Source organism: Tachysurus fulvidraco, chromosome 9 (assembly GCF_022655615.1).
Source record: "Tachysurus fulvidraco isolate hzauxx_2018 chromosome 9, HZAU_PFXX_2.0, whole genome shotgun sequence".
Taxonomy (NCBI): Eukaryota; Metazoa; Chordata; class Actinopteri; order Siluriformes; family Bagridae; genus Tachysurus; species Tachysurus fulvidraco.
In genome coordinates this window covers 2,898,732-2,923,004 of record NC_062526.1, presented here as the reverse complement: position 1 = coordinate 2,923,004, position 24,273 = coordinate 2,898,732, and the positions used below count along the sequence as shown (strand labels likewise).

Genomic DNA, 24,273 nt, shown 5'->3' with positions numbered 1-24,273 from the left:
GAGTGTTAAGTTTAATTCGATTCATTATGAAGAGCAGGTGACATGAGAGATGATATAAAACTGAATTATATAGCATCGTGTGTAATGGTGACGTCCTTCAGAAATCCTTTGGATGAATTAAATAACCGCATGCGCAGTCGTTAACCGTGTTATGGTTTAAATGATATCCAGTACTGAAATTTTAATTAATCCATTTTCTATGTGACGAAGCATGAAAATGATGAAAATTTGAGAAAGGGAAATTTCTGCTGTCTTCACGAAGTGACATTTTTAGCAAATCCAGTGAAGGAAATCTGGAGTTAATAAAACGGTAAACATAAATTGAAATCAATGGGATATCCATCTTATATTTGATTACACTGTTGTACTAGGCTGACTAGCTGGATGATTGTGAACAGCAAGTACGTTAACACCGTTCATTCATTTTCTACTGCTTATCCGAACTTCTCGGGTCACGGGGAGCCTGTGCCTATCTCAGGCGTCATCGGGCATCGAGGCAGGATACACCCTGGATGGAGTGCCAACCCATCGCAGGGCACACACACACACACACACACACACACACACACACACACATTCACTCACACACCACGGACAATTTTCCAGAGATGCCAGCACTGGAGGAACATCACACGCTCGTTTCATTGTGTTGATTGTTGTGGTTTTGCTCGAGTCTATGTTCCTAGTAACCAGTCAGTGATTGCCATTTTCCCTGATAACCAATCAGTGATCCTCATTGTTTCTATCAATCACTGATCCCCAGTGTTACAAACAAAAAATCATTGGCCACCATTTTCCCCCATAGCCAATCACTCATCATCATTGTTCCCAAAAACAAATAATTGGCCACCATTTTTCCCAATAACCAAACTCATCACCATTGTTCCCAACAAACACTCATCACCTTTATTCCCAACAATCACTCACCACCATTGTTTCCAACAATCCCTCATCACCATTGTTCCCAAAAATCCCTCATCACCATTGTTCCCAAAAAAAAAAAATCATTGGCCACCATTTTCCCCAATAACCAAACACTCATCACCATTGTTCCCAACAATCCCTCATCACCATTGTTCCCAACAATCCCTCATCACCATTGTTCCCAACAATCACTCATCACCATTGTTCCCAACAACCAATCATTGGCCACCATTTTTCCCCATAGCCAATCACTCATCACCATTGTTCCCAACAACCAATCATTGGCCACCATTTTTCCCCATAGCCAATCACTCATCACCATTGTTCCCAACACCCAATCATTGGCCACTGTTTTTCCATGTTAATCAATCACTCATCACCATTGTTCCCAATAACCGGTCATCACAAGTTAATCCATCTTTAACCATTTCCTTGATCCTATATAAATATATGTGCACGTGACTCAGTTAACCACCGCTGCTTACGTCATTAGCCGCTGCAGCTAATGTTAGTCAGTCAATAAAACTAGCATGAGAGCTCTGCAGACCGGAAACGGGGTTACGACGACTAATTGTGGCACGTTAGCCTAATTAAGCCTGATTAATTCGGCGTCTATATCAATTTAAAAGCTATAAGCAACATTTAATATATATGATAAGTATATATAAGCATTTTATTTAGTAATAGTAGTATATATTGTAGCCACGTTTAATCTTTATTCATTTATTTATTTATTTATTTATCTTACATTATTTGTTAGCCTTACTGAAATGTTGTGGGGTGCGTTAGAAATCGGTGCATCGAGTCACAAAGCTCTATATTTAAACCACGCAGTACCAGCTCAGTACAACACGGATTGCGACGCACCCTAAAAAAAACGCCTCATCTTTCTATACACCAGTAGAAACGTTTAGGTAAGACGTCCACGTGTTTTACAGCTTCAGCTTGTTTTTTTACTCATTTTTGTAGTTAACATAAGAAAAGAACACGCATTATTTTAATGTAGTGATGCATAGTTTATAGGGTGTTGGGATAAAACTTTGGACATCCGGTACAAGTAATTAAATACGAGTAATTTATCTGGTAATAAACTTCTGCCTTTTATTTAAAAATGTTTGGCTTGGACGCTAAATATTGTCTTTTTACATACATTATTCTGTGCAACAAAAAATGTCATGCATATTTTTAAAAAAAAAAGGGCTTCAAAACGAAAGAATATAAAAAATATATATGTGTAAAATAAAAAGGTACTTTTTAGGGTTTTAAAGGTAATTAAAAAAAAATAGCAGTGTGTTGCTGTCTTGGTGTTTGGGCGACATGTTGGTTTATTTTATTTATTTATTTATTTATTTCCAACATATTTATTATGCTTTAAAATAATCTTTAATAAACGTCAATGTGAATTTAATGTTTATTTCCATGCTGCTATAAAAACATACCTAAGGTGCTAATACTTAATGAGGAAGAAAAAAAAAGGATTTTTTTTCCCCACAATTTGAGTTTGACGTCATCCATCATGGATTGGTCCTAAAAGAAAGCGTCATTTTTTTTGACTCCATTTAAATCTCTCATGTGCAATTAGTGAGTTTGTACTGAGTGAATAAAGCCTTGTAAAAATGACTCGGCGGAATCGAGGACACGACAGACGTCCAGAAAGTCTGATATCTTGTAATCCTTTTCTGATGTCATGTTAATTTTCATGTTCATGTAGAAGTACATTGCCGTGTCCAGCGACACGCTCCGATATACTGATGTTCGGATAAAATTCTGTGACGTGAGCTACACATCGTGGTACTGACCGCCGGTTCAGGACCACTGGTGTAGGCGTGCACGTAAACACCCATGTAAGGTTCAGGATCGATGTAAATGGATCGTTGGGAGTCATTGAGCCTTTATCTCATCATAATCTATCTATCTGTCTATCTATTTATTTTAGGTGTTTAATAAACGAAAGCAAAAATGGACCCGAATAGGCCACCATTTCAAGCAGGATTCCCCGGCGTTCCACATGTTCCCGTGGCACGGGGTCGAGGCTTACTCGCAGATGAACACTCCCCAGGACGAGCCAGAGGTTTGACAGCGAGCGAGCTCTCTGTGGGGCGAGCTCGGGGTTTGGCTGTATCTACAGGAGAGCCCTCGGTAGGCCGAGCTCGAAGCCTGGCTCAGTTTGCGGACGAGCCGTCTGTGGAGCGAGCCAGAGGTTTATCCGTGATGGCTGGTGAACCTTCTGTTGGTCCTTCTCAAGGTGCTCCTGTAGCTCCAGCAGAAGCTATGGCTGGGAGAGGTAGAGGTCAGACATCCACCACGTTGTTTCCTTATGGCAGAGGAAGCCCGGTGTTAGGCAGTGTCGAGCCTGTCAGTGTGCCGCATGGAGAGGAGGAGGAGAAGAAGGAGGAAGGGGGCAGCAGAGGGTTTGGAAGAGCCAGAGGGTTTCTTCACACATCTAAGGAACCTGCAGTGGGAAAAGGAAGAAGCATGTCACTGTTCGGTAAAGAGTACGAGCCTCTGGGTGAACGCGAACACGTGGAAAGAATGATGGTAATGACGATCTATTTTCAGATTATCCATATACCCGAGATTCCCCTTAGTTTGATATTCAGGTGAACATTTGCTGAAATGATCTGGACTCATCACTGCATGTGTCGTTTAGGCTGACGTTCCAGGTCCAGGCTCGTCTCTGCTGTCCATGTTCAGAGGAATGGGCATTGAACCGGCTAGGACATGCGGCAGAGGAACCACAGCTTTGGGTAAGCGGACACGCAGAAATATAAACCGGGCGACTATACGAAATGACACGAAAGGCAGAAAACAAGGAGAGGAAACTCGAATGTTCTCCAGGTTGTGTGTCCTGAACGAGATGTGTGACGTGTAGCTGTGTGTGTTTCTAAGGACGAGATGCATTGGGTGCCTACAGAGAAGATGCTCAGCTGCTTGTGCCTCCTGTTGTATCTGAGGGAGCTTCAGGCTACAGCGGCAGGTAAGGAACGGATACGCTGTCGATAGAGCAATACTGTAATCTCCATAATCATGAGTTTATATCGACTCCTGGAATAGAAAATATACAGAAATCATCTGGTTCTCGCCTGTTGGGGGCATCACGGTGTTTTATTTATACTCCGAATATATTTTGGAGGTTTGTGCTTAATTATTTGTTTGTTTGTTTACTTGTGCACACTCATTCTTTCATACTCTTCAGATGAACTGTGTTTGTCAGTGTTGCAGGGAGAGGACCGCTCGAAGTCGAAAAAGCTGCAGGGTTTCCAGTGGGTCGAGGTTCCGGGGCCCCGCTTTTACCCCTGATCACGAAAGATACCCCCGTGACCCCTGAAATCTGCGCTCCGAAAGCAGAGTTGAAGATGGAGGAAAAAAGGTGAGTGTGTCGTCATCACCGACTGCTTCCCATTTTTAGTCACCGGTGGGGTTTTTTGGCCTCGTGTCATTTAAATGGTTCTGCACCACTCTCCCGTGGCATTAGTTGCCATGGTTTCACCGGTGTGATATCTGGCTGGAGACGCTATACAAAACTAGGCCTCCGGTCACAGATCGGATGTCTTCCTACTAAAACGATATTCAGGATGGAAACGCTTCATCACCATCTACTCGGTGCTGACCCTAAACACACACGACGTTGCGCTGAAAACAAAAGGCGGGAACACGGCCGATTAAACGATACGCTCCGGTCTCTCAGCAGAGCGGAGACCCAAGACCCCCCCCGCCCCTTTTTTAGTTCACGACCCACTTTGCATCTAATTTACGTAGATAAACTTTCTCTGAACTTTGTCACACACCTTAAACCCCTCTTCCTCAGAACAACTTTAAATCACATCCCGCGTTCTCACGAGCGTGTTAGACGGAGCTCCGAGTTTAGTGACGTTTATGCAAATTAGCCAGGACACGGTAAAGCGGCAAATCCGAAAGACAACACCGGAGACGGTCTATAGGAAGAAGCGAGGATGCGCTTTACTTTAAAAAGTCTGCAGTCAGCATTTTTTTTTCCTGCACAGCTCTTTGAATGTTTTACTCTAATAAGACCGATTATTAAATCCTTCCCTCGTCCCTGGTGGTGAAGCAAAGCAGCCAGGAATCCTGACGGTTCTGCGCCGTCCTGTTAGAAGGATATTTATCTGCAATTGAATGTGCTGTACATTTTTTCTCGATTGCTGACGTTTTTTGTCCTTCACTCTCGTCCCTGCAGCGAGCCGCTGAAGAAAGTAGGAACGAAGGGAGATCCCGTCTCGGTCGGATCGAACCACATCCCCATCCGGTGCAAGAACGAAGCAGTGTACCAGTATCACGTCACCTTTACGTAGGTTTTAAACGGTTCACACTCTCTCTCACACACACGCACACGGAAGGTTTTCATGTGACTTGTCGTCTTTTTTTTTTTTTTTATTTAGCTAATAAGAGAAGTTTCCTAATTAGGGGACATGACCTCACATGGGCTCACTTGATGTGTATAAATAAGATCCAGAGGGAAAAAAAACATAAAAAAATTGTGTATCAAATCATATTTATACACAATATATTTATATATATATATAATTTTTTTTATTATATTTATAATATATATATATATATATATATATATATATATATATATATATATATATATATTTATATATATATATATTTTTTTTTTTTTTGGGCTAACGGCCCACGTCAACTTGCCTAGCAGTCTTCTGGATTACCGAGATGTTGAAAAAGTGAGCTAATCGTAGCCCCGCCCCTTTTCCGCTACGCTAACAAATGTCCAATATTCCACGTCTGTTTGTTTTTTGTTGCCCCCCGGGTGAATAAGTGCATCATTCGGTACCCAAAGTGCGCCTCTTCTTCTTCTAATTGTTGGAACACGGTGTTGATATGCCAGCATGTGTTCCCGTGTGATGGACAGGGATGGAAACCAGAGCCGCTATCATTTTGATATCTGTATAAAGGTACGCAGGCGAGTGTGTGAACAGTGACGTGTACCGTGTAAAATCATGCGGCAGTTATTACTCTATAACAACAGAGCACTTCCTGTTAGAGGTCTTCTCGGGTCTAAAGAAATGTACCGACCCGAATCCCTTTTTTTTTTTTTTTTTACCCGAACCCAACGTGCATAATTTATTTTATTTAAGGAAGACCCGACCCGAGACAAACCGGGAAAAAACCGTTGGCTTTTTTTTTTTTTTTTTTTAAACCCAAGTGGAGCCGAATGTTGCACACACAGATGCAGCCCTGCGCGCTCCGCTACAGCGTGGATTCACAGTGGATTGACAGGTCCGTTTTAATTTTTAACGAAAATTAGCTTACCGCCAGTAACACGATGTCGCAAGCAAACAGAGGAGAGGTTGGAAAAGGACTCGAGTCGATGCACACGTGAGATACAGTAGTTCGGGTCTTCTCGGGTCCGTTCGGTAAAAACGCATTCATTTTAAATGACCCGAGACCCGATGCAGCTGCTATCATACCCCACTCGTGTCCGAGGCAGATGTGAAACTTTTAGACCCGAACCCGCTCGGGTCTCGGGTCGGACCTCGGGTTTTCGGATCTAACCCCTCTTTTCCACCGGAAAGAACCGGGTGCTGGTTCAGACCTAGCGGTTCAAACTGGTTCAAATTGGTTCCACTGGCGAACCTTCTAAGAACCGGTTTGCCTTTCCACCGGCTAGAGAGCATCACAGAGCCGAGTGTGACGTCACTGTATACGTGTCGCGTGTCCCAGCAACGTTAGCGCAGCAGCGGCAAACACAACAACAATGGCGGATGTTGCTTTACTGTTAATGCTCATGGCTTTGTGAACCTATATCGGCATCCAAACGCGGCGAATAAAACGTGTACGTGCGGCTCCGTGTAATCTGTATAAACGGAGGTTGTAATCGATAAGTACATAACGTTATTTTATCGTTAACACAGAGAAAACGTTAGCCTTAGCATGTAGCTACCTACTATCATGTGTGCTGATAATGTATCATATCGCGGTAAAGTAAAAGTGTATTAAACATTAGTATACTTAAGGTACATTATCAAACGCGCTAACAGTAGCCCCGCCCCCAGGTCCTGACGCGAGCGGTTCTTAAGTCTAGACCAGTGACGTTTTGGTGCTACTTAAGAACCACTTTTCCTGGTTCGGAGCCGGTGCTTTGGCGGTCGAAACAGAAAGAACTGGTTCTAAATTAGGCTCCGAACCTGCACTCGAACTGCCTCGGTGGAAAAGGGGCATAAGTGGACCCGTGAAGACCTCCACTTCCTGTTCTATTGGTAATTCAGTGCAGGTATGTTGGCGATATACAGTAACGATGTTCTGATAGTCGTCCGGTGTGAGAAAGCTGGAGATTTTTTATAATGTCTGATAAAAAAAATCAGTCTAAGCAAATGTCTAAGCAAAAGTTTGGGAACTTCTGAGGTAAAGTAGGACACTGTTGCATCCTCGAGAGCACTGATTTATTTCTTAAATGATTATATCTCCAAATCTAACTTGCTTAAGCTGTGTTTTTTTTCTTTTTTTCTTTTGCTTAAGTTTTTCTTTTTTCTACCTTAAAGTTTTCTGTAACACTTTCTGTAAGCTTCTGTCTAAAGTGTCTCCTATAAAGATCTCTCCTCTGAGAGCTTAATGAAATTCTCAGCCTTCAGTAAGCTTCTATAAGCACCAGCGCAGTCCTGTAATTAATCATGCTGAAGCCTGAGTGGGGAGAGAAGAAGAAGAGATGAGAACGCAGACAGCGCGGTACGGTGCGTCGTCTCGGGTCTCCGCTCTCGTGTTCTTCAGCTCTGCTACATCAGGCTTCCCTGTTTAACCCCGATGTTGGGTTTATGATGTTCACCGTTTGTGTGAGAATTCTAAAAGATTAGGTGTGTTGTGTGTTTCAGGCCAAACGTGGAGTCAGTCAGCATGCGCTTCGGGATGATGAAAGAGCATCGGGCAACTACAGGAGACGTCGTGGCCTTTGACGGTTCCATCCTTTATCTACCAAAACGCCTGGGGGAGGTGCGTCTCTGTCTGTCTGTGTGTCTGTCTGTCTGTGTGTCTGTCTGTCTGTGTGTCTGTCTGTCTGTGTGTCTGTCTGTCTGTGTGTCTGTCTGTCTGTGTGTCTGTCTGTCTGTGTGTCTGTCTGTGTGTCACTCTGTCTGTCTGTCTGTGTGTCACTCTGTCTGTCTGTCTGTCTGTGTGTCACTCTGTCTGTCTGTCTGTCTGTGTGTCACTCTGTCTGTCTGTCTGTGTGTGTGTCACTCTCTCTGTCTGTCTGTCTGTGTGTCACTCTGTCTGTCTGTCTGTGTGTGTGTCACTCTGTCTGTCTGTCTGTCTGTGTGTGTGTCACTCTGTCTGTCTGTCTGTCTGTGTGTGTGTCACTCTGTCTGTCTGTCTGTCTGTGTGTGTGTCACTCTGTCTGTCTGTCTGTCTGTGTGTGTGTCACTCTGTCTGTCTGTCTGTCTGTGTGTGTGTCACTCTGTCTGTCTGTCTGTCTGTGTGTGTGTCACTCTGTCTGTCTGTGTGTCTGTGTGTGTGTCACTCTGTCTGTCTGTCTGTGTGTGTGTGTCACTCTGTCTGTCTGTGTGTCTGTGTGTGTGTCACTCTGTCTGTCTGTGTGTCTGTGTGTGGGGCACTCTGTCTGTCTGTGTGTCTGTGTGTGGGGCACTCTGTCTGTCTGTGTGTCACTCTGTCTGTCTGTCTGTGGGGCACTCTGTCTGTCTGTCTGTCTGTGTGTCACTCTGTCTGTCTCACTGTGTGTGTTTATACCCCCTGTATCTTATTCAGGTTGTTCATCTGAAAGCTGAGAGGAAAAGTGACAATGAGGAGATTGATCTTAAAATCCAGATGACTAAAATCCTGCCCCCGCATTCTGACCTGTGTATCCCGTTCTACAATGTGGTCCTGCGCAGGTGTGTGTGAGCGTGTCATCCTGTACCACTACTAATTACCCAGTACACCTAAGCATTTCCTCCAAGTGTGTGTGTGTGTCTGTACTCTACTATTTGTGACTGAATTGCTGCAGTGTTTGTTTGGAAATTCTAAAATTAATACAAAAAACAATGTTCCACTGTTTTTCTTGGCCTGTGTCTGCACGCGTGACACTGTCTGCACGTGTGTATGCGTGTGTGTGTCTGCACGTGTGCGAGTCTGCACGTCCATTTAGTGTCTTTAAACTTCTGTGGCCTTGAAGTGACTCCAAACGTACAAATCTGTTTTTCCTATTTTTTTGGTCTCCTTTTTATATATATATATATATATAAAGATGTTGAAGTGTTTTTTTTTTCTCCTTCTGCAATCTACTTCAATAAAATTTAATAGTGCTCACTCTGTGTTGCCATGGTAACAGCAGTAGGACTTTAACTGGCTGGAGAACGTAAGAACGACGTGCGATGTGATCTCAGGAGCATCAGCCGTTGGAGATGATGTCAGTCTGAACACAGTCACTCGTCACTGTGAGGGATCTCTGTGCTGCTTTTCATTTTCAGCTGACTGGAGTCTCACTCGCTCTCTGCATTTAATCCTCTACTCACTTTATTGTTCTCTCTCTTTTTCCCCCTCTTTACACGTTCTCCATCTTTCAGCCTCTCTCAATCATAAATTTCCTTCTTTCTCACTTCAATCCTGTCTTTACTTTCTTTTCTATTACAGTATATTTTCACATTCTCTCTCTCTCTCCCTCTCTCTCCCTCTCTTTACTTCACTTTTCTTTTCTTCACTTCTTTCTCTCCCTCATTGTTTCTCTCTCTCTCTTGCTCTCTCTCCACACGTTCAATCTGCCTCCCTCACTTTTCTTCACTTCTTTTTTCATTCTCTCTCTCTCTGACCTTTTCTCTGCCTCTAGCTGTGCCTGTGTTTTTCTTGTCTGTACTTAATCTCATTCTGTCTCGTCCTTCTCCTCTTATCCCTCGTTCTCCATCCTTTCTATCTTTCTTGTCGGTCTCTTGTCCTCCCTTTGTGCTTGACTTTGCTCACTTTTTGTCACTCGTTTTTTTTTTTTTCTTGTTGTGCTCCCATAATCTTCCCTTCTTCTCTTATCTCCTTCTTTCTAATACCCCTGGTGTTACCCGTGCTTCCGTTCTCCTCTCGGTCCACCGTGCGAGTCCGTCGCGTCCGACCGCACGTGCGTCTGAGACGTAGCTAAATATTTGTGACTAAGTCTTTTCACCTGCCCTCAGCATTCCTGATAGAAAACACATTTCTGAGAGACTTGCTTTAAGAACGCTGCGTTGTGTTTTTTTTTTTTTTTTTTTTTTTCTCTTCCCCGTCCTGGAAAAGTCTTTGGAAAATGCAATTAGACATTCACTGAACTCCAAACAAGCAGAATTACATCAATTGAAAGTACACAGCAGCCCATGTGATGACCGTGATTAATACCGCTGACCTTTTCTTTTCTTTGCCTCCTTCTGTCTGTCTGTCTGTCTGTCTGTCTCTTTCAGAGTGATGAAGATTTTGGGGCTGAATCTGATTGGCAGGAATCATTATGATCCCAAAAGTGCAGTTGTTCTCACCAAGCACAGGTATATAAATCCTTATTTAATCCCTGCCTGAGAGACTCCTATAAAAGGGAAGTTTCCGGGACCTGAGGGGCGTGTTTACTTTCTCCATGAGTCTCTGATCTGTGTGACACGTGTACCGTATAAACTACGCTTGGATGTAAGGACGTGTGTCTGCCTGGTTGCTGGGACAAATGGATGAAGCACTTTGATAGCTGGAGGGCTGTTTTTGTTCTTGGTTGGATGGATGGAAGGGTTCTTTCTTTTTCTTTTTTTTTTTTTGGGATGGGTGCAGGGATGTTTGCTTGGATGGATAGCTGGATTGGTGCATGAATAGATGTGTGCCTGGTTGGATGGATGGATATTGGGATGGAGGTGTATGGATTTACGAGAGCTTAGTTAGACGGGCGGACGGAAGGATGTCTGTGTGCATCGGTGGATGGAAGATTTGGAGGGTGCTCGGTGGCTTAGCGGTTAGCACGTTCGCTTCACACCTCCAGGGTTGGGGGTTCGATTCCCGCCTCCACCTTGTGTGTGTGGAGTTTGCATGTTCTCCCCGTGCCTCGGGGGTTTCCTCCGGGTACTCCGGTTTCCTCCCCTGGTCCAAAGACATGCATGGTAGGTTGATTGGCATCTCTGGAAAATTGTACATAGATTGTCCGTAGTGTGTGTGTGTGTGTGTGTGTGTGCCCTGTGATGGGTTGGCACTCCGTCCAGGGTGTATCCTGCCTCGATGCCCGATGACGCCTGAGATAGGCACAGGCTCCCCGTGACCCGAGAAGTTCGGATAAGCGGTAGAAGATGAATGGATGAATATTTATTTGGATGGCTATAGGGATGTTTCTATGCTTTGTTGAAGGGATGAATTGATGCATCTTTGGATGGATGAATGGACATAGAAGAGATGGATGGATCCATGCATCCATAGATGGATTGTTATAGGGATCTATGGATGCATTGATGCATCCTTGGATGGATAGAAGGATGTATGGGTGGATGCATCCTTAGTTAGATTGATAGCTGAAAGGATGGATGAAGCAAGTTTTTTAGTGTGTATATATAGGACAGTAATAACAGATGGAATGGATACAGAAACATCTGTATAATTATAGCTTGTGTGTGTGTGTGTGTGTGTGTGTGTGTGTGTCAGGCTGCAGGTGTGGCCCGGTTATTCCACCTGTATAAAACACACAGATGGAGGTCTGTACCTGGTGGTGGACGTTTCACACAAAGTGCTGAGGAGCGATTCAGTCCTGGACATCATGTAAGTTCTGATCGAAACACAAACGTTTTTCACTAAAACTGGGAAGGTTTTAAGGCGCTCAGTATTAGACGGATACACACCGAACGTCTGGGTGCTGAAATCTCTGCTCGTGTAGGAACATGATCTACCAGGAGCGTCGTGAGAGCTTCCAGATCGAGTGCACCAAAGAGATAATCGGCTCCATGGTCATCACTCGCTACAACAACCGAACCTACCGCATCGACGACATCGAGTGGTCCAAATCCCCCAAAGATTCCTTCACCATGTCGGACGGCACCGAGATCAGCTTCATCGAATACTACAGGTTTATTTATTCAGAGAGGGATCTCTGTCCCGCAGTCGTTCCTTTACGGGTCGCACGTGTCGTCGTTTTTAATCACCTCTTGATTTCGATCGCAGAAAAAACTACGGCATCAGCGTGAAGGAACTGGATCAGCCCTTGTTGGTCCATCGGCCGAAGGAAAAGGCCAATCCTGGGGGAAAGGTGAGTGAGGAAGTGTGACGACATCAAGTGTCACATGGTTTTAAATCTGTCCCACTGAACCACTCAAAGATGCACAATAATAGCATCTGATATTAACTGACCCCTTGGAAGCCCCGTCACCTTCCTGCCCTCGCGTCTCAAAAACAGAACGAGTGGATTTGATCGGATCCTTTTATGGATCCTTTCAGATCGGATCCTTTCTATCCTTTTTTAAATTATATCTAAGGGCCTTTTTACACCCGGTCACTTCGTGTGTTGTCTCTGATCCGATCTGCTATCTGATTTGTTAAAACTGTTCCATTTAGGCCACATAAACGCGTCTCGGCGAATCGGATATCGATCCGATCTTTCTAGTCCCGCCCAAAATGCTAATATATTTTACCAGATTTCCGGGGTAATTGAAATGGAACACACTTTGGTGTATGCGGTTGCTACAAAAAACAGCATTTACTGTTTGCTGTATTTTCGCTGGAGGCAGCAGCGCGTTTTAAGACCCGACGAGACGCCTGGGTGAAAGATCAGAGCCAGCGCTGGTGGGAGAACATGTTTGTTTCGGGCGCGATGCACGACACGCGAGTCACCTGCGAGTGACATACTTCCGTTTGGGAGGAGTACAGCGCTGACGTATGTGGCTTGAACAACCACATGCATTTACACCTGTCCAGTTTAATCTGAAACGCGTCCCAGACCACCTCCTGAAGGGGTTCGAACGATCGGATTTATATCCGTCTCGAAACCGTTTCGGAGGGCATTTAGACCTGGTGTTTTTACCGTCGGATAGCTATCGGATCACAGAAAACGCAGGAAGTGACCAGGTGTAAAAAGTCCCTAAAAGTTGAGGTCCAATCTCCCAGGATCAAAGTTTGGGCCAAAATCAGCAAAATGTCGGATCTGTTGTCTGAGGAGGAGGAGGGGGGGTTTATTCCATTCTGTAGGAAAAAGAAAAGATGGGGGGGGAGGGGTGTTTTAATTTATTTCCCTTTTTTTTAATGGAAAATTACTGGCAACTAACTAGAAAATATTCATATACAAATAAATTAAATAAAAGTTTATTTATAAATGTTTATTATGGCTTGGTGCTGTCTTTTTCAGGCACCATTATAAATAAATAATATTTTTTTAATATTATTTAATATTTTAATTCAATGTGAAATATTATTAAATATTTTATTAATAAAAATATTAATATAAATGTTGTTTATAAATAATATTCGGCCCAGTCTCGAGGTTTTCCGGTGTCGGTATCAGGAAATCAGCAGGGTTTAAAGGTGGAAGATGTTTCTCCTGACTGGATGGAGATCCGAGTCGAGGCAGTGGAGGACTCCGGGATGCGAGGAAAGGGAGAGATTACTGAGGGGATTTGTACGTTTTAGAAGATGTTGTTTTAAGGGACAACGCCGGGGTTAGGAGGTGAACGTGTGATTACGTAGAGAAGCCAAGCGGCTGAAGCGTTTATAGACCGACGGCTGAAATACCGATCGCAATATGCAGGGGATTAAAGTGAAATCCAGACGACTAGACGAGCGAGAATAAAGAGGAGGATTAAAGCAGCAGAGGAAGACCTTCCACTCTTGTGCTGATATTGTAGAGGGTTAGAGGAGAAAGTGAGGGGGACACAGGGGCAGACTGAGGGGGAGACCGGGGGAGAGAGAGTCTGAGACTGAGATAGAGAGAGAGAGAGAAAGGCACACAAAGGGAGAGACTGAAGGGAGAGGAAGAGACTGGGGGGAGACAGTCTGAGACAAAGAGAGAGACACAGGGAGAGAGAGTTTGAGATGGAGACAGAGAGAGAAAGGCACACAAAGGGAGAGACTGAGGGGGAGAGAGAGACAGAGGGGGGAGAGAGAGAGTCTGAGCCAGGGAGAGACAGAGGGGGAGCTTGAGGGGGAGAGAGAGAGACAGAGCCTGAGACAGATATGGGGAGAGAGGGAGAGACTGAGATGGATACGGGAGTGAGAGAGAGACATAAAGAGAGACTGAGACGAATACAGGAATGCTGGATAAAGCGGGAGAGAGAGAGAGAAGGGGCTGAAACAAAACGAGGAGTTAAATTGTTTTATAGCAAAAAAAAAGGAATCTGCTAAGTTTTCGTTCAGGACGCCTCGATCCTCGGAAAATGTCCTAATAAACCCTACAGTTTTATTTCCCTTGCAGAGAAAATCAGAGCTCTGATTTCAGTCTTTAAAAATCCACTTAGGATCTTTTATAAAAAAAAAAAACAAACTTTGTTTTAATTCTAACTCTTGCTTCGATTCGCCGAGCTGCTTCCTGATCTGAACATAATACTCCATCTCGAGGTTTAGTCGTCTGTCCGTTCTTCTCGAGACGCCGTCCTGCCTCGGCGCTCCGGTACAGAAGATAACGATCCTTTACGTTTCGTCCTGACGGAAGTGCCGGCGACGCAGATTTATTTGCATTTTGCACGACTGCGCTGAAGGGCGATTCGGGGGGGAAACGTCAGCATTGTTCGATTTTGTGCTCTAAAAAGTAACGTCGCTTTCCACACGACATTTTTGACTAATTACCACGAGCACTTAAAAAAAAAAATACGATAAAAGTCCGTATTTATTTCCCGTGGCAGTTACAGCTATACAGTAAGTATTTACGGATGTAATGGCCAAGATTTCTTTAAGGATATTTCAGCTGTGGTGGACAAGCCAGGCTTTTAAAGGTGGGGTCTCCGTTGTTGGAGAAATGCTTCAGAGTCGGGCCGAAAAATAAAACAAAACAAACGTGTAGCCAATGAGCAGAAAGGGGCGGGGCTTGTCATTATGCGGCGGGGAGAGCGTTCGGTGTGCATGTGACATTAGCAGAAAGCGGTTTTAACGTCGACATGGAGGATAAAAACAAAGAAAGAAAGAGAAGAAAGGCTTACGATAAGGACAAGAAGTAGGACGTGTTAATATAGGATCAGCTTTCCAGCGCTGGAGAGAACTGAAGGAGCAGGAAGTTGGCCACATATTCACAGGTTGGAGTTTCCCGAGTCAATAACTCCTGAGCTAAACGCTGTTACTACACAAATAACACCTCTTTTCTATCGTAGTAATGTAGAGAGGCAGCTACAACCGCGTTTTGTGTAGTAACAGCGTTTAGCTCAGGAGTTATCGACTCGGGAAACTCCGACCTGTGAATATGTGGCCGACTTTACTTAAGGCGCCGAGGCGCTTTTTTCCTTCTCGATAGGTGAGTAACGTTGGTTTTGCTTTGTTACACAGAACTAATATATGCCTTTGTCCTTTACATCATTATGCTTGTGTGGCATTTTTGCTTGTTTGTTTATCTACAATCGTATTGTTCTTCACTTCAGCTATGATAAAGACACGTTTCTTTCCGTTAGTCGCCATGGTTACGTATGTACGTGTGGGCGGAGCTATCGATACAGGGGTGGGACCCGTTTGGGTTAGGGGCGTGTTTGTTTTGGTGATTTTCAAATGTCAACATTGTCTTTCAAACGACTGAGACCGCACCTTTAATGAGCTATTACTTAGCAGTAAGAACGTAACTCAACGTTCTCAAAAGTAAGAATTAAATCCTGAATCCCGACGGGACGTGCTGCTAAAGCAAAATCCTCACCAGTAGGATGGTGTGATTCAGCCCGTGTTTATGTTCGAGGTGAGTTTCACACCGGCCTCCTTCACTACTGTCCGAATCCCAGTACGATTTTTCCTCTGACTCTAGATCTATTTCTGACTCACTCGATTATCGAGAACTCCTGGGCATTATGCGTACATCTTACATCATCACAAACGTCCACAGAGGACACAACTACACCATGACTCACTACGTGGTTGTTTTATCAGTAGTAGTAGTAGTATTTTGGTGCTATTACACACAGTAAAGTTCCTCATCTGTCTCCCACGACATTCCCACTCGTGCTATACGGTACGTGCGTCGTGTAAACTTACTCCGTCGGCTCAAACGCACTTCGCTTCCCGGACGAGTGCGGACCAGAGAACGGGTCACCTTCGCGGGAATCGCGACACGGTTCGGGTTCAAACGGACTCTGTTCCGTTACAGACTAAACTGAGCATCGTGGCTCATAATTTTCTCAAATAAATCAATAAACGTGTGAAACGGGCGTATAAACCAGCGACGTGCGTCCGAGCTGTTCTTAGCGACGATTAATTATTAATCGACCAATCAGAATCGAGAGTTTGACCCCAGACTGAGTGTTCATCTTCCGTACATAGTCATTTTTATTAGTCCTACTCTGGTCTGGTCCGGTTTGTGCTTCATTGTTTCACATGCAGGATTGTAATCACATTCCGCCCCCTGTTGGGCGTTTTAGGTATCACACGCGGATTTTATACACTACAGCACAAAGGAGGTTCCCTGTAATGTCTGGCTCCTCTCAAGGCTCCTCTGGCTTGCTCGTTAGGGATCAACTCCAAACTAAAATCTTCTAGTTTCACGCATATATATCGTGACTCTTCATATGTTTCTGTAAAGCCGCATTGCGCCGACGTCTAGACAAATAAAATCGAACTGAACTGCGGGAGGAAACCAGAGAACCCGCACGGACATTAACACCCAGTCGAGCTCACGATCTGCTCTCATGATGAGTTTGTGCTCTGTCTCGCAGCAGGTTATAACGGGCGAGATCCTGCTGCTGCCGGAGCTCTCCTTCATCACCGGGATACCTGAGAAATTGAAGAAAGATAACAGAAATATGAAGGTACGCTGAAGAAATCTCCATTCTCAGCGTGTGTCTGTTTCAATATGACGTTTGGTCGACTGTCTCTAGCGTAGGTTCTGTCTGTGACGGTCGTCATGGTAACGATCGCGTCAAAGTAACGCATGCCGGTCCAAATGGGTGACGGTTGTGTGTCGGCGTGGCGTTTTTTTTTTTTTTTTTTTTGTCTCAATCAGGACTTGACGGCGCACATTAATGTGAGCGTGGAGCAGCACACACACTCTCTCAAGCAGCTTCTAAGCAACATCAGCACCAATCAGGAGGCAGTGAGAGAGCTGGAACGCTGGGGTCTCCAGATCAGCTCCGATATACTGGTGGTGAGGACACGCACACATTTATGAACAGCTCTACTATACTGGTGGTGAGGACACACACATTTATGATAAGCTCCATTATACTGGTGGTGAGGACACACACACACACGTTTATGATCAGCTCTACTATACTGGTGGTGAGGACACACACACGTTTATGATCAGCTCTACTATACTGGTGGTGAGGACACACACACATTTATGATCAGCTCTGATATACTAGTGGTGAGGACACACACACATTTATGATCAGCTCTGATATACTAGTGGTGAGGACACACACACGTTTATGATCGGCTCTGATATACTAGTGGTGAGGACACACACACGCGTTTATGATCAGCTCTGATATACTAGTGGTGAGGACACACACACACGTTTATGATCAGCTCTATTATACTGGTGGTGAGGACACACACACATGATTAGCTCTGATATACTAGTGGTGAGGACACACACACACACGTTTATGATCAGCTCTACTATACTGGTGGTGAGGACACACACACACATTTATGATCAGCTCTGATATACTGGCGGTGAGGACACACACACATGTTTATGATCAGCTCTACTATACTGGCGGTGAGGACACTCTCTCACTCTTCCTCCATAGACTCAGGGAAGAACTTTGCCCATGGAGACCATTTGCCTGCAGTCTGCCACATTCGTCACCTCTCAGTCTGTCGATTGGTCGAGAGAGGTGGTCAAAGACTCGTCTATCAGCTGTGTGAGTGAACCCTGATCTGTGGGATCACCTTTTTTTATTCCCATGTCTTTTCGTTGAGCTGTTGATGAGGTGAGGTGGAAGTCCTCACACACTCGTTCTTTCTGTGTTCCTGAAACCTGACTAATAGCACACGATCATAGCCTTCACCCTTTCGCTCTCTGCCCTATCTCTCAAAATCCTCAATCATCAGCGTCTCAGTCACACGATACGGTTTTTGTGCCTCACAATCAAACAGGATGAAATTGTTTCCCTCCTCTTCCTGTCCTCAGATCCCTCTGTACTGCTGGGTGATTTTTTACCCTCGTAGGGCTGCATCTCAGGCAGAGGAGCTGGTGACGATGTTCCAGAAGGTCGCCGGGCCGATGGGGATCAGGCTGGACCGTCCGATGTACGTGGAGCTCCGTGACGATCGCACCGAGACCTACATCAAGAGCATCCACTCCCAGCTGAACAGCGAGGTGCAGAACATTCCCTCAGTCCATAAACACAATCGTACCTTACGTGTCTTTCGACCGAGATGCACGTCGACCGATATTTACCCAAGCCCTTGGAGGTTATGCTGTTTTACCAGACTCTCTTTTTATCCTCTCTCTGTTTGTTTCAGTTTGTTTTAACTTAAAAAAAAAAATGTCGGAATCACATTTGTATAGAATGACCATGCTGTAGCTTAAGGCTGGGTGATAAAACGATAACGATATGTATCGCTATAGACACGTGATCGATATCAATAAAAAAAGTGTTCGATAAAACGTTCGATGGTTTTTTTATTCTTCGTCGGATGAAAACTGAAGTCACGAAGCAAGTTTGTTTAAGTTTCAAATAAAAAGGTTTAAATGTAATATATTTTTCTCCTGGTCCTTATTTTAAATGGGTAATAAAAAAAATCAATAATTATCGATATCGACCGATATGATACGCTGATATCGTGATACAGTTTTCAACCGTATCGCCCAGCCCTACTGTAGCTTTATAACCGGGCCTGAGAGTCTCAAACAGTGCTATAGCATGACAAAGACCTGGTGTGGAGGTGAACGTTGGTGTAGAGCAGCGTCGTCCGATCTTATCAGGAAAGGGCCGCTGTGGGTGGGTTGAGGTTTTCATTCTAATCAAGCAGAAGCCACACCTGATTCCATCTGTTTAATCAGTTCTTCTTGGCTTTTAGTAAACAGGTGGAATCAGGTGTGGCTTCTGCTTGGGTGGGATGAAAACCTGCACCCACACCGGCCCTTTGCGGAGAAGATCGGACACCGCTGGTGAAGAAGAACCTCTTTACAGACTCGATCGATCCCACTGAAAGCCTGTAGGATGAACTGGAGCTTCACCAACATCAGAACCTGGTCTCACTCATGCTCTTGTAGCTGGATGACCACAAATCCCACACATCCATAACATCTAGTTAGAAAGCCTCTCCAGAATGGAAGGGAAGGGAATGGAAGGAGAGTGTCGCACTTATTATTAACAGGAAAAATGGGAACAAATCTGGAATGAGCTCAGATGTGATGGTCAGGGTGCACAAACTTTTGCTCTTGTGGTTATGTTTTAAAAGTAGTGTGTATAATAATGATATTTCACCGTAAACGATTGTTCATCTCAGTCGATTAGGTGTTAATAAGGTGTTGGTGCACGTGAGAGAGCCTCGATAACCCGTCTGTATCTCCTCCTTATGCCTTCAGCCCAACGTGCAGCTGGTGGTTTGCCTCCTGATTGGGAACAGAGACGACCTCTACAGCGCTATTAAAAAGCTCTGCTGCGTCCAGAGTCCGTGTCCCTCGCAGGTTTGTGTATTATACGCTGTGTGTTATATCCAGCCTCTTCATTCACCGCACGATACGAGCGGGTAGATGTTTAAACGTACCTCCGGTTTCTGCCCCTCGGAATTCGTCGTCACAGGCGATCAACGTCCGGACCATCTCGCAGCCGAAGAAGCTCCGTAGCATCGCACAGAAGATCCTCCTGCAGATGAACTGCAAACTGGGAGGAGAACTTTGGACGGTCAACGTTCCCCTGGTGATGTTCTTTGTGGCTGTGTGTGTAACGTGTTTGAGATCAGCGCCGTAATCAGTAATTGCTTAAAAACCCTCGAACAGATGTGTGAAATAATCGGGTTAAAATGCTGGGGTGGCGAGCTACCCCCACCCGAGCTACCCCCACCCGTGCTACCCTCCTGCTACTTATTTAGTAACACATTGTGTAGTTCTGGCTTCATTCATGTAGAGAAGTTTGTTTGTTTGTGTAATATATCGGATTGTTTACTTTAACGGAGACCAGTGAACCCGACTGACGGTTTATTTGGTTAAACGTTCGCACAGAAACACTTGATGGTGGTCGGCGTGGACGTCCATCACAACAGCAGCAAGAAAATCCAGTCTGTGATGGGGTTTGTGGCGAGTCTGAACAGGTAAGTGCAAAAAAAAAATCCTGCCTTCACATGTTTAAATCCTAATGCTTCCAGTTCCGTTTCCAGACGTAACTAAAAGTATGTGCACCCCTGACCATCACACTCAGAATGTGGTTCAATCTTAAACACGTTGCCATTGGAAACCGGTAACACCCAAATGTGTAACCGTACAGTTTCTCTTCACCGGATACTCCGGCAGTGTCTCGGCATGAAAATACGCCTAAGCGCCGTGAAGACCTGGTGTGGAGGTGAAGGGTTGGGTTGGAAGAACTCGAGTCTCCTCAACATCTGAGACTGATCTCGGTTTAACGGAGCTTATTATGGGATGTTCAGCAAACCCATCCGAGTGTGATGTTCAGGTGTTTACATGCTGACGTATAGACGCGTCATCTGTCCGTAGTCCGTACCGTTAATCCAAGGTGCTACTATGAAGCGAAACCTCACCACGGTTCAGTCTTATTCTTAGCCACAAGTTAACGGCTAAGGTCTTGTTAATTAAAGCGTTAACGTAGCCGGACCTTCAGCCTTATTCGAGATACACTCACGACGTTAGCGTTAACGTTAGCGTTTCATTTCGACACCAGTTCGTTTAACGCCTCGTTTCCTTACAGGACTTTTAATACGTGCGCTCAAAACATCCAGCGTTCTAGTCAGGGCGCTTAACCGAGCACGAGCTCCGGAGCCTGAAAGTCTTCCACGTGTCTCGTCTGTGTGTCTTTCAGCCTGATGACAAAGTGGTACTCCAGAGTCACGTTCCAGATGACCAACGAGGAGATCATTAGCGGCTTCCGAGTGTGTTTTCTCGCCGCCCTGCAGAAATACTACGAGGTAAATGATTCACTCGCTGCCGCGTACGTGAGCTTTCTCACCCGGCGCTTTTTCTGTGCTGTGTTTTCCGACGCGCTTGCTTTTATTTTCTGCCGTGTCAAAATCGCCAGATATTTTTAAAGCACGCGGACCGATGGAGAACCTGCGCGACATCGGACGTGTCCAGCATCGAAATAAGAGCGTCCATACACTCTACCAACTCCGAGATATAATATCGTATAATAGATCTAAATATATCATTAGTTTGTGTTTAATTACCACTTATTGGAAGACGACAGCATGTAACGCTTGAGCGAGAATTAGCCAAAACTTTCTGACTCCTCAGAGGAAGTGATTTGTGATGCAGCGATCATCTCGTAACAACAGCGTTTGGTAAGGTCTGGGAGATGGGAGACGGTTCTCGTAGTCTCCGTGCCGGACGGAGTAGAGACGTGCACGTGTGAAGACTGACGAGAGAAGGATTATCGTGGAGCTTTGTCAAAAAAAAACAAATGAGGCTGGGATGAACCGTGACCCGGTGAGAAGGTCCATCAGTATTACAGAAGGGCTGCTCCATCCGGCAATGTGCCCAAGTCCAGCGTAACCTTCTACACCGGCCAGCGGTGGTAAGAAGGTGTTTCTGATGAGTTCGCTTTCCTTTATTTAAAAATGTCCTAAGACGTGGACGTTGGGAGCCGGAGACTGATGTTAACATCAGGACTAAAGGATGCACAATGTTATAGAGCTTACAGGACAAACGCTAACATTTACTGGACCAGTAGGCGGCACGAAAGCCTCGAGGCAGAACGTGCGTTTAATCCGAAATCACTCCATTAACACAACAAAATAATGAACAGTCAGAATTTTAAAGGGTGTGTCTTAAGTTCTGGAGCTTCAATAAAAAAATGACTGTTTAGAATATTTATTTTTTATTTCCTTTGTTTGTTTGTTTTTTTTTTGTTTTTGTTTGGAATCGCCTCCAGGTGAACCACAGCTTCCCCGAGAAGATCGTAGTGTACCGTGACGGCGTTTCAGACGGCGAGCTGAAGGCCGTGGAGCTGTACGAGATCCCGCAGGTCCTCAACTGTTTCAAGACCTTCCCCAACTACGAGCCGAAGCTGGCCTTCATCGTCGTGCAGAAGAGGATCAACACCACTCTGTACTCATACGGAGGGGATCGGTTCGGAACGCCTCCGCCAGGAACCGTGCTCGATCACACCGTCACACACACAGACTGGTAGGTTCTGGACCAATCGTGGCTCAAATCACAAACGGATCCGTCTCAACTTGCACTCGGTCTCTAATGAGTGTTAAGTGAAAGTGAATCTCTAAATATATATATTTTTTAATGTTCAGGATGGATTTCTACCTAATGGCTCACTCGATTCGTCAAGGCTGTGGATTCCCGACACACTACGTTACTGTGTACAACACTGCAAACCTTACAGTGGATCATCTCCAGAGGTATCTCACACACACACAGGGGGGGGGGGACCGACTGACAGACAGAGGGACAGGCTGACAGTGAGGGAGACAGAGGGACAGGCTGACAGTGAGGGAGACAGAGGGACAGGCTGAGAGTGAGGGAGACCGAGGGACAGGCTGAGAGTGAGGGAGACAGGGACAGGCTGAGAGTGAGGGAGACAGAGGGACAGGCTGAGAGTGAGGGAGACAGAGGGACAGGCTGAGAGTGAGGGAGACAGAGGGACAGGCTGAGAGTGAGGGAGACAGAGGGACAGGCTGAGAGTGAGGGAGACAGAGGGACAGGCTGACCGTGAGGGAGACAGAGGGACAGGCTGACCGTGAGGGAGACAGAGGGACAGGCTGACCGTGAGGGAGACAGAGGGACAGGCTGACAGTGAGGGAGACAGAGGGACAGGCTGACAGTGAGGGAGACAGAGGGACAGGCTGACAGTGAGGGAGACAGAGGGACAGGCTGACAGTGAGGGAGACAGAGGGACAGGCTGACAGTGAGGGAGACAGAGGGACAGGCTGACAGTGAGGGAGACAGAGGGACAGGCTGACAGTGAGGGAGACAGAGGGACAGGCTGACCGTGAGGGAGACAGAGGGACAGGCTGACAGTGAGGGAGACAGAGGGACAGGCTGACAGTGAGGGAGACAGAGGGACAGGCTGACCGTGAGGGAGACAGAGGGACAGGCTGACCGTGAGGGAGACAGAGGGACAGGCTGACCGTGAGGGAGACAGAGGGACAGGCTGACCGTGAGGGAGACAGAGGGACAGGCTGACCGTGAGGGAGACAGAGGGACAGGCTGACCGTGAGGGAGACAGAGGGACAGGCTGACAGTGAGGGAGACAGAGGGACAGGCTGACAGTGAGGGAGACAGAGGGACAGGCTGAGAGTGAGGGAGACCGAGGGACAGATTAAGTTCCCGTGGAAAGTTTCTGGTAATTTGCTGTAAATTTAGTCATTAATTCTAATTTAGAAATTAATTAATTAATTTTAATTAAAAAGGAGCCGTGTGTAATGTTTAAAACCCCAGAACTGCTGTACTTGCTGAAGGACAGGGATTAATTCCATCATAATCTGACGGCGGTAATGAAACGAGCGCTCTGATGTTTCTCCCATCAGGTTGACCTTTAAGATGTGCCACTTGTACTGGAATTGGCCCGGGACGATCCGCGTGCCAGCGCCATGCAAGTACGCGCACAAACTGGCGTTCCTGTCAGCGCAGTACCTCCACTCCGAACCCGCCATCCAGCTGTGCGACAAACTCTACTTCCTCTAAGGCCGAGGGTTTTCTGATGTTCTTTTGCTTTATCAGCACTTTTCATTAAGTTTTACAAGTTTCAGTTGCATTTAAAAAGTTGTGTTCAGTTCGTTCTGCAGGTGAATAAAAATCGGTTCGCACACTCGTTTGTCTTTTGTCCGGTACGGAATATCGTGGCGGAGCGGCTCGCTCCGAACAGACGGGTAAGACACCTCGAGGTTAATTAATAAACGCTTCGGAGAAAGAGAAGAAAGGGACAGAAAATTCTTTAGGAATTTATCAACCCGCGGCGTTAATCTTTCTCCTGGAGAACACTGTGGGAAAGGTGAGAATCCCACAGATCTAGCTGATTCACGACAAATCCTTTAAAGACTCCAAATCTGAAGCTGAAACGATCTGAATTAAGCGAAGGTCGTTTTAACAACAACAAAAAAAAGTGTTTGGATTACAATGATTTGCAGCCAGTGTCCATTAGGGGGCGCCGA

The 24,273-nt window shown here is 45.5% G+C and overlaps 1 protein-coding gene across 4 annotated transcripts; it reads left to right on the top strand.

Moving 5' to 3' along the window:
• Positions 1–1,440: 1,440 nt before the first annotated feature.
• piwil2 (piwi-like RNA-mediated gene silencing 2) lies at positions 1,441–23,930 on the top strand. 4 transcript variants are annotated; one of them, XM_047818988.1, is made up of 23 exons: positions 1,443–1,838; positions 2,861–3,462; positions 3,575–3,671; positions 3,814–3,901; positions 4,139–4,294; positions 5,120–5,230; positions 7,773–7,890; positions 8,659–8,783; positions 10,311–10,391; positions 11,518–11,631; positions 11,747–11,935; positions 12,031–12,115; positions 16,701–16,790; positions 16,985–17,125; positions 17,739–17,852; positions 18,122–18,310; positions 19,526–19,627; positions 19,743–19,859; positions 20,162–20,250; positions 20,973–21,078; positions 22,041–22,294; positions 22,414–22,521; positions 23,650–23,930. In XM_047818988.1, exons 2-23 carry the CDS (start codon positions 2,884–2,886, stop codon positions 23,804–23,806), a joined length of 3,210 nt encoding a protein of 1,069 aa, XP_047674944.1. In that variant the 5' UTR covers positions 1,443–1,838; positions 2,861–2,883; the 3' UTR covers positions 23,807–23,930. The 4 variants fall into 4 exon arrangements, with proteins under 4 accessions (XP_047674945.1, XP_047674944.1, XP_027018751.2 ...); XM_027162950.2 differs by having other exon boundaries at positions 16,698–16,790; XM_047818987.1 differs by lacking the exon at positions 1,443–1,838 and adding an exon at positions 1,851–2,007 and having other exon boundaries at positions 16,698–16,790.
• The last annotated feature ends 343 nt before the right edge of the window (positions 23,931–24,273 follow it).